The 10,471-nt window shown below is 44.7% G+C and overlaps 1 protein-coding gene across 11 annotated transcripts in view; it reads left to right on the forward strand.

Annotated features, from left to right (window-relative positions):
- The window catches only part of ANKRD42 (ankyrin repeat domain 42), a 122,137-nt gene that overhangs the window by 24,423 nt on the left and 87,243 nt on the right, over window positions 1-10,471 (forward strand). For all 11 annotated transcript variants that reach the window (XR_010121377.1, XR_010121375.1, XR_010121376.1 and 8 more), the window contains exon 6: window positions 10,255-10,455. Coding sequence is in view for 6 of the 11 variants with exons in the window: in XM_055281275.2 (XP_055137250.1) it covers window positions 10,255-10,455 (201 nt within the window). In the remaining 5 variants the exon portion in view is untranslated. The remainder of the gene's footprint in view (window positions 1-10,254; window positions 10,456-10,471) is intronic.

The raw sequence follows: 10,471 nt of genomic DNA on the forward strand, positions 1-10,471 counted from the left end.
CTGCACCTTCTGGGAAGTGAAGAGCCCCTCTGCCCGGCCGCCACCCCATCTAGGAAGTGAGGAGCGTCTCTGCCCGGCCGCCCATCTGGGAAGAAGTGAGGAGCGCCTCTGCCCAGCTGCCCCGTCTGGGAAGTGAGGAGCGCCTCTGCCCGGCCGCCCCGTTTGGGAAGTGAGGAGCGCCTCTGCCCGGCCGCCCCTTCTGGGATGTGAGGAGCGCCTCTGCCCGGCCGCCCCGTCTGGGAAGTGAGGAGCGCCTCTGCCCGGCCGCCCCTTCTGGGAAGTGAGGAGCGCCTCTGCCCGGCCGCCTCGTTTGGGAAGTGAGGGGCGCCTCTGTGCGGCCGCCCCATCTGGGAAGTGAGGGGCGCCTCTGCCCGGCCGCCCTATCTGGGAAGTGAGGGGCGCCTCTGCCCGGCCGCCCCTTCTGGGATGTGAGGAGTGCCTCTGCCCGGCCGCCCCATCTGGGAAGTGAGGAGCACCTCTGCCTGGCCACCCATCGTCTGGGATGTGAGGAGTGCCTCTGCCCAGCTGCCCCGTCGGGAAGTGAGGAGCCCCTCTGCCCAGCCGCCACCCCGTCTAGGAAGTGAGGAGCGTCTCTGCCTGGCCGCCCCTTCTGGGAAGTGAGGAGCACCTCTGCCTGGCCGCCCCGTCTGGGATGTGGGGAGCGCCTCTGCCTGGCGGCCCCGTCTGGGAGGTCTACCACAGAGGCCAGAAGCAATGTGGGGGCTGGATGTGGTGGCTCACGCCTGTAGTCCCAGTACTCTGGGAGGCTGAGGCGGGTTGATCACTTGAGGCTAGGAGCTTGATACCAGCCTGGCCAACATGGCGAAACATATGAAAAATACAACTGTCAAACCAACCAATGAACCAAGTGACAACAAAACAGGTCTACCCTGGAGTCATACTCTAATTTTTTCTATTTTCCTCCCTTTCTGATCCTTTATCCCACTTTCTTTTTCTTCCTCTTCCTTCTCCTTCTTCTTTGTCAAATAGAGGATTGAGTTATTATCATTGATCCATACAAAGTCCCTCTCTCATTTATTTTCTTTAATTCCCACTCCCCCATTTCTATTCCCCATCTTCCCATGTGCAACCTTCCTAATATGTTTGATATGCATCTTTTTGTTCGTATGTACTTTTAGAAAATGTTTATCGTTTTGTGTGCAAAAAAAAAAAATAAAAAAAAACAACAACAACAAAGAAAGGAATAGAAACAAGGAAAAAGCAAAATGCCCTTCATGTGAACTGTTTCCCCCACATTTTGCCTTTTTGTTGTTTCTATTTATATATTTTTGAGGTTGTTTGTTTGTTTTTTTGAGATGGAGTCTTGCTCTGTTACCCAGGCTGGAGTGTGGTGGTATGATCTTGGCTCACTGCAACCTTCTCCTCCTTGGTTCAAGAGAGTCTCCTGCCTTAGCCTCTCAAGTAGCTAGATTACAGGTGCCCACCCCCATGTCCGGCTAATTTTTGTATTTTTCATAGAGATGGGGTTTCACCATGTTGGCCAGGCTGATCTCGAACTCCTGACCTCAAGTGATCCGCCTCGGTCACCCAAAGTGCTGGGATTACAGGCGTAAGCCACTGTGCCTCACCTATTTATGTATTTTTGCATTTCCTATCTCTTAACAGGTTGCTATAGCTATTATTGTTTTTGTTAGATTTGTCTTTTAGTCTTCATACTGGAGTTATCACACACCACAGTTACATTATTGGAGTATTCTAGGGTTGTCCATGTTTTTAATTTCACCAGTGATTTTTATACCTTCAAATGTTTCCGTTTGCACATTAGTGTTTCTTCTTCCTGATTGAAGAAGTCCCTTTAGCATTTCTTATAAGATGGTTCTGGTGATCGTAAATTCTCTCAGCTCTTGTTTGTCTGGGAAAGGCTTTCTGTCTTTGTTTTTTTTTTTTTTGGTGTTAGGCATATTTTAAGCATATATCTTCAGTATTATCTATCCAGGACCGAAGTAAGTTCTGATGCAGGAAATGAGTGAGTTTCACAGCTTTCTGAGCCCCTACTTGACCCAGGAAGCCCAGCTGGCCCCTCCTCTGAGTCCCCCCTCTAAAACAGGGCACCCCAGCTGCTGTTGGGAACTGGGCGGCAGTCATTCTGGCTACTTCCTGCTGGTTAGGGGCAAAGAAGGGGTCCTGCAGTTGTGGTGTCCTCCAGAGGGGAACTTTTTAGGCCAGTCGGGGACCAGCAGGTCAATCTAGGGGTCCTCAGTAGAAGCTGTGAGTTGAGCTTATTTGAGGTTCCATTTGTAAGACTATTTGTAGCTTGATGGCCTTGATCCTGGAGGAAACAATTTTGACAAGGAGGTTAAAAATGCAAGGCCCAAAGGCAAGTAATAGTAGGATGGCTGTCACAGGGCCTGGAAAGGGGAGGAGCCCAGGTATCTATTGGTTAAACATATTCCAGGGTACTGAATGTTCAAGCTTCTTTTTCCTCTTTTAAATGTCTAATAATATCTTTGTAATTTTTTGTGAGCTTTAGGCCTTAAGGGATATTGCCTTTGATAAGGAAAAGTGGTAGGGTCTTTTAGCCTGATTTGAATTGGGTGGGCATTCTTTGTCTTTCCGAATTGTCCTTCTAAGGCCCAGACTTCAGAGTTGATTCCTTCTTCAAGTAGGGGACAACAAATTGGTAATTTGTTCCCTGTATTCATGTAGATAATAGCCCCAGCTTTGGCTAATATGTCCCTCCCTAATAAGGGTGTGGGACTTTTGGGCATAACAAGAAAGGCGTGTGGAAAGAGCAAAGTCTCCTAATTGCAACCAAGGAGGTGAGAGTAATACCTGGATACAGGCTGTCCTAAGATTCCTCGGATAGTAACAGATTTTGAGGACAGTCATCCGAGGCAGGAGATTGAAACTGAGAAGGCCTTGCCAGTGTCCAGGAGGAAGTCCACTTCCTGGCCCTCAATGGTCAAACTTACCTGTGGCTCTGTGAGGGTGATGTCATGAGCTGGCGCTTGCCCTGGCCACCCTCAGGCCTGTTGCTGAATCATCTGGTTGGGTGCTTCTGGCCCAGAGGGCCTTCGTCCTCTGGGGCAGTGCGCCTTCCAGTGATTGCCTTGGCATATTGGACATGGGTGAGGAGGTGGTTTGTTTCTGGTTGGACAATCTTTCTTTAAGTATCCTTGCAAAGCGCACTGATAACAAGCCCTACTAGGAAATTGGCCTGCTCCTCTTTTGGTTCCCTCTGAGCCACCAGGGTCTGCCTGTCTGAGGGCCAAGACTAAGGCTGCAGCCTTTTTCTTATCTCGCTTTTCCCTTTTGGCCTGTTCCTCTTGGTCCCTGTTACAGAACACCGAGGTTGCCACGTTTAATAATGCCTCCAAATTTTGTTCTGGGCCTAAGGCAAACTTTTGGAGTTTTCTCCTAATGTCAGCCGCTGATTGGGTGATACATTTAACCTTTAGAATAAGTTGGCCTTCCAGGGAATCTGGAGTTAGGGATGTGTGCTTTCTCAGGGCCTCCCTTAGCTTTTCTAGAAAAGCAGAGGGGTTTTCCTCTTTTTTGCTTTGTAATTGTGGATAACATTGCGTAGTTCATAGGTTTTTCCTAGTCTTCCTCAACCCTTCTAAAATGCAAGTTAGCAAATGCCTGTGGCTCTAATCTCCATGATTTGAGTCAGTATCCTAATGAGGGTCTACAGTGGGTACTGCCCGTTGCCCCGTGGGGAATTTTTCCTTTTCCTCCAGTGTTACTCGATCGTTTACCTGGCTGAGATACCATAAATCTCCAGATTGCTGGGCTGCCGCTAAAGCTGCCTCCTTTTCAGTAGGACTTAAGGTCTGATCAAGGAGCAACATGATGTCCTTCCATGCTAGATCAAAGGACTGCCCTAACCCTTGTAAAACATCTATATAGTTATAGGGATCATCCGAGAATTTCCCTAAATCTGCCTTTATTTGTTTTAAATCTGAGAGTGAGAAGGGGGCATGCAAGTGAATGGGCCCAAATTCTCCTCCTACTGTTTGTAAGGGACATAGTTTGGGTGCCTGGCTTGCAGAGTTTATGTTCTCTTTCCGGGGTGCCTTTAACACTTCAGTGGGGCCGGATGAAGGGGAGTCAGTGGGGGAGGAGAGTGGGGCTGAGGGAAGAGGCCCTGAGTACGGAGGTAATTGTGGGCCTCTGTCATTTGGGCAAAGTTTGCAGGCTTGGTACAGGGCAGTATTGTCATGAAGGGCAAAGAAAGCCTGTACATAAGGGACTTCACTCCATTTACCTTCCTGTTTACAGAAAACAGCTAGTTGTAGAAGGGTGTTACAATTAATACTTCCCTCAGGAGGCCAAGTTTCTCCATTTTGTAAGGAATACTGTGGCCAGGCAGTAGAAAATTAGCCACTTCCTTTTTAAGGTTTCAGGGTCAAATTAGTCCCAGTAATTCAGGATACATCTTAAGGGATTGTCTGGTTTTGAAGGTGTGGTGCTCATCTGGAATCTTAAACACAGGGATGTCCACACCTCTGGTTAGTCCTGGGACTTGTCTTCCCTAAAGGCATCCCCTAAGGGTCAGGTCCAGTTGTATTCAAAGCTCATGGCCGCTTTTCCTGAGTTCTCCATCTACCGGATTTAACCATGCTTACCAGCGGGATGGAAACTTCCCTTGCTCCTGCCGTGCGCCTGTTGACCACTGAATGGGGCACAAGGACTGTTGAATTTATTGTGGTCCTTCTGCCAATGTGTCTTACCTATTCCAGGGTGGCAAGGCCTCGGTCGGGGGCACCACTGATGCTTGCTTGCTAAGGACCAATTTATGTGTTCCTGGCCATAAAACTGTCCTTCAAGGAGGAATCTCTGAATTAGTGACAGGAGGTGTATAGTAAGTTTAAAGGGGATGGTGGATGTCCTCTAGGCCAGAGCTAAGAGAACAGCTGCTGTACTTTAGCCTCTGTCCCCACTTGCCATCAAAGGAGTAAGCCCCTCTCTCAAGGCGGTACCAGTATCCTGTGTCCCAACTGACTGTATTTTCCTCCCTCCAATACCAGTTATTGAATGGTTGAAACAACAATTCAATGGCTTTAAGACCCGTGCCTATGCACCACAGATTGTACTTGAGAGTCCCTAAGGAAGGGGAGAGTTTATCTGGGGAGCAATGGAGGAAATGCCCTAAGACTTCTACTATCCACATGAAAATTACCTGTCTTTAAATTGTCCTGATGTGGGGGACCATACACTATGGTAGGGAACTGGCCCTTCAGAATGGCCATCAAATGGTGACACTTGCCTAAACCCTGGAGGGCACCATGAACAGGGATCTTCCGGGTGCCACTCCAAGAATTCAAGACTTCTAAATAGGGAATCTTGATCCTGCCTAGCGGGAATAACCTTGCCTGCAAGTTGAGGAAAGAAGTCTAGCCGGCAGACATTAGCATCCAGGAGGCAGGAGTCAGAAAATGTGGCTGTCTCAAGCTCAGTAATCCGTGCAGGGGGAGCCTCTGGTGGGACCCTGGTCTCAACCAGGATATCTGGGAGACTAAGACGTCTGCTGAGCACTCCCGGGTGTACTTCGGGAGCACCACGGAAAGTGAAAGAGTTGCAACTTGTTCCAGGCCAACCAACGCTCCCAACCCCGAAGGGTCAGGGGTTGTTAGCCCTTTTCCAGACAGCCTGACACCTGTGTCTTTAGTCTGGCAGCTGTGCTAATTGCCTTTAAGTGGCTGACAGATGCCCGGTTTAGCCTCTGAATTCTAAGGAAGGACAGGACAGAATAGCAAGTGAAAGAGGTCTGATTGTACTCACCACGTGATGATCTAGATGCCTTTCCAGGACACTCCTGGCAGGCTCGCCAAAATGTAATGCCTAAGGTTCTTACCTAGCCATGCCAAAGAATTGGTGTGGTGGCTGACCGCGGTGAGTCATGGACCAATAGAAAAAGCTATAGGCTTTATTGAGCAGAGTGAAAGTACAAAGCTTCCACAGCGTGGAAGGGGTCCCGAATGGGTAGCCCTTCTGTCTTCTTTATAGTTGAAGAAGCTTTGCTGGATTCTTGGATGGCAGGGTTTTGTTTTGTTTGTTTTTTTCCTTTCAGCGCTTTGAAAATGTCCTGTTCCTTCCTAGCCTGTGTGGTTTTTCTTGAGAAGTTTTTTTTGCGAGACAAACTGGGGCTCCTTTATATGTTATTTTTTTCTTTATTGTTTCTGCTTTTAAGATCCTTCCTTTGTCTTTGACCTTTGAGAGTTTGATTATTATATGCCTTGGGTGGTCTTACTAGGGTTGAATCTGTTTGGTGTTCTGATACATTACTATTTCTGGATATTTATATTTATCTCAAGTTTTGGAAAGTTTTCTGTTATTATTTCTTTGGATAAGTTTTCTACCACTTGTTCTTGCTCACTTTCTCTTGAACACCAGTAATTCTTAGATTTAGTCTTTTGAGATAATTTTCTATTTCTCATAGGTGATTTTCATTTCTTTCCATTTTTTTTTCTCCTATGACTGGGTATTTTCAAATAGCCTATTTTTGAGCTCACTGATTCTTTCCTCTGCTTGATCCATTCTGTTATTGAGAGCCTCTAATGAATTTGTTAGTTTGGCAAATATGTTTCTCAATTTTAAGATTTCTGTTTGATTTTAAAAATTATTTAAAATATTTTTGTTAAATTTCTGTGATAAATTTCTGAATTGCTTTTCTATGTTTCTTTGAGATCACTAAGTTTCCTTAAAACTGCTATTTTGAATTCTTTGAGAACTCACATATTGCCATCTTGTTAGAGTCAGTCAGTAGTTTATTGCTTTGTCTTTTGGGTAGGTTGTGTGTCCCTGTTTGCTATGATTTCTTATGGATGTACATCTATGTCTTTGGATTGAGGGATTAGTTTTTCCAGTCTTCTCTGTCTGGCTTCTTTTGGTTTTTATGGGGTATGTTTGTATAGAGATTCTTTGTAATTTTCTTGTTGATTTTCTTTCTTTTTCCAGGTAGGTCTCTGCCTCCTTTTTGGTCCTAAATGGCACCTTATGCTCAGGTTTCCCTTGACTCTGGTAAATAGGCCATCGGAGTGTAGCCCATTCCAAATTGGGGAGGTCCCAAATGGGATATCTCAGCAGTATGGGAACGCTTGCTAGCAGTTTGTGCCCAGGGGACCTGTGGAAAGAACCTTAGTATGGTGATGCTGAACAGCCACTCTGATTTGGTGTCTCCTTTGGCTTAGTTACAGAGCAGAGTTTCCAGGACTGAGGTGATAGTCGTACCTCTCCCCTTTGTCTCTGGCTGTCCTCAGGGATATATTTGTCTTCAGGCACTCCCAGTGCTTCCTGTGGCTTGAGGCAGGGACAGGTCTTCTGCCAGGGAGCCCAAGATGATAGGGAAGCTGCTTGTTTACTTTGATTTCACTTTTTCCAGTACAAAAACTATGAGTTGGCAGAAATTTCCATGAGCTTTGTGCTGGGCAGAATTGGGGGAGGCATGTCTTGGATATGGAAGTCTGATTCTCTTACTGTCTGCTCAGAGTTTTTTCACTTGACTGTGGCCCCAGGACCTGTCTCATCCTCATATTTGAATTCTGGGCTCTTGCTAGTGATAATCTCAGTGCTGTATATTTGTTTTTATTTTCTTTGGTAGAGCATGAAACTAGCTTGCTTCTTCAGGGCCATTTTGGAACTAGAAACCTTCTCAAAAATTTTTATTAATTTGACATACATTTATTGAGCACATACTATGTGTCAGTTATTTGGGGTGCTGGAGATAGTACAGCAAGTAAAAGACAAAGTCCTGCCTACATGTGGTGGTGAGGGGAGAGACAGATAATCATCTAAATGAATGAGCAAAATATATATTATATAGGGATATGTGTTTAGATAAATGTAAAGTAGGAAACGAGAGTAGAGAGTATTAGAGGGGATGAAATTTGAAATAAGTCATCAAGAAAGCCTTCACTGAGGAAGTGACAATTGGATAAACACCTGAAGGAGTTAAGGAAGCAGATTTTGTGGATATCCTGGAGGAAGAACATTTCAGGTAGAGGTAACAGCAAGTGTAAATCTCCTGAGGCAGGGATGTGCATGGTGTGTTTGAGTAATAGTAAGTCAGTAAGTTCCAACAGAAGTGAGGGGGTGAGTGTTAGATGTTATGGTTGGAGAAATAAGAGGAGCCATTAGAGGGTTTGTTTGTTTTTTCTTTCTTTCTTTCTTGTCTTTCTCATTATGTTGCCCAGTCTGGACTCGAACTCCTGGGCTCAAGCAAACCTTCTGCCTCAGCCTCTTGAATACCTAGGACTATATGCATGTGCCACCATGCGCAGCTTTATTTGATCACAGGAGTGACATGATCTGACCTGTGTTTAAAGGGATCATTTTGGGCTGGGCATGGTGGCCCATGCTTGTAGTCCCAGTAGTTTGGGAGGCCAAGGTGGGTACATTGCTTGAGGCCAGGAGTTCGAGACCAGCCTGGCCAACATGGTGAAACCCCGTCTCTACTAAAAATACAAAAAATTGCTGGGTGTAGTGGCACATACCTGTAACCGCAGCTACTTGGGAGGCTGAGGCACCAGAATCACTTGAACCCAGGAGGTGGAGGTTTCAGTGAGCCAAGATTGCGCCACTGCACTCCAGCCTGTGCAACAGAGCAAGACCCTGTCTCAAAACAAAAATAAAAGGATCATTTGGCTGTTGTGTTTATAATAGCCTGCAGTTGAGGGTGCAGTAGTGGCATGGGTAAGAAATAGGGAGAGCAGTTGGGAACCTGATGCAATAATTCAGGCTACTATTTGGGTTGGCCAGTATAGAGGCAGCAAAGGTAGTGAGAAGTAATCAGGTTCTGTATATATTTTGAAGGAGCCAGTAAAATTTGTTGATGAATTAGATGTGAGGAGTAATCGAAAGGGGAGTCAAGGATAGCTCCAAGGCTTATGGGCCTGAACAATGTGGAGAGAACTTCCATTAACCGAGACAGGGAGATAATATAAGGAAAATGTGTGTGAGGAGGCTAAGGAGCTCAACTTTTGACATATGTTAGAAATGCTTATAAGACTTTTAAGTGTAAATGATGAGTAAGCAGTCAGAGGAATCTGAAGTTTCAGGGGGGCAGGGGCTAGTGTGAGGGGCAGCTGAGGGAGGATAGATTGATATGTGCCAGCAACTTATCTTATCTGGACTTCTTTTCTTGGACTTCTTGTTTCACCTGAATTATACTGGCCACTTGAGCATTACCCTGCCTCTCCATAATCAAGATATGTGAATTGGGCTTATTTCCCAAGCGGTCATTTCTTAAGTGTAAAGACTGTCTTGGTCTTTGTAATCATTGCCTCGAAGCTTGTAACAACTGCAGATTCATTCCTTTTTTTTTTTTTTTTTTTTCCGTAAAGTTTTAGGTTATGGCTGTCCCTGAGTCTCATCCAACATACTTTCTTTCAGGGATTCCTTAAAATTTCTTGTCTGCCACTGCACTCCAGCCTGGGTGACAGAGCGAGACTCCGTCTCAAAAAAAGAAAAAAAAAAAAAAAATTTCTTGTCTGTTCATGGCATTCCTGTTTTTTTCTTTAGTTTTTTATAGCTTTAAAAATACCTTTTCTGTTATTTTCTGAAAGGCTGTAAATGTTGAAGTCAGTGTATACACCTAGTCTGCATTTCAATCTATTCTTCTTGTTTATAATATAAAGAATAAATTATTACAGAAAAGTGACAAATGCATAGTGATAAAGTATTATAATATTCTTATTTGCAGAGTGACTATTGGTTTATTTCTTCCACTTTTTTCCAAAATATTAAATTTTACTTATTTTACTTACATAATAAGCATTTTAACATGTAATTATAAACTGCATAATTGGGATTTCACTTTCTAAGATCACTTTCTGGGCCTGCTCTTCTGGTCTCTATAGACTCATGGTAAGTGTAACTATTCAACCATTTACTCACTGCTTTGAAGCGACTAGAAGGCTGACTGTGTAAAGAAATGCAGGCTGGGAAAAAGGTCTCTTCTCTGTATTCCTGTCATTTGGGGCAGGGATAGTCATCTCCCTATGAGGAAAAGAGCTAATGTGTTACTTCTTTTTTCAAGTTATTTTAGTTTCAATTTAAAAAATAAATTCTGCCAGGCATGGTGGCTCCTGCCTGTACTCTCAGCTACTTGGGAGGATGAGGTGGGAGGAATCACTTGAGCTCAGGATTTGGAGGCTATAATGAGCTATGATTGTGCCACTGCACTCCAGCCTGGGTTACAGAGCAAGATCTTGTCTCTAAATACATACATACATATCTACATAAAAATTTTAAAAAATAAAAATTAAATTATTTTTTTTTCCTTTCCTGTAGTTCACTTAGCAGCCATGGAAGGCCACCTTCACTGCTTCAAATTCCTAGTCAGTAGAATGAGCAGTGCAACGCAAGTTTTAAAAGCTTTCAATGATAATGGAGAAAATGTATTGGATTTGGCCCAGAGGTTCTTCAAGCAGAACATTTTACAATTTATCCAGGGGGCTGAGTATGAAGGAAAAGACCTAGAGGGTCAGGAAAGTAAGTAATTAAGTGA

The sequence above is a fragment of the Symphalangus syndactylus genome, chromosome 6, assembly GCF_028878055.3.
Source record: "Symphalangus syndactylus isolate Jambi chromosome 6, NHGRI_mSymSyn1-v2.1_pri, whole genome shotgun sequence".
In the NCBI taxonomy this organism is placed as follows: domain Eukaryota; kingdom Metazoa; phylum Chordata; class Mammalia; order Primates; family Hylobatidae; genus Symphalangus; species Symphalangus syndactylus.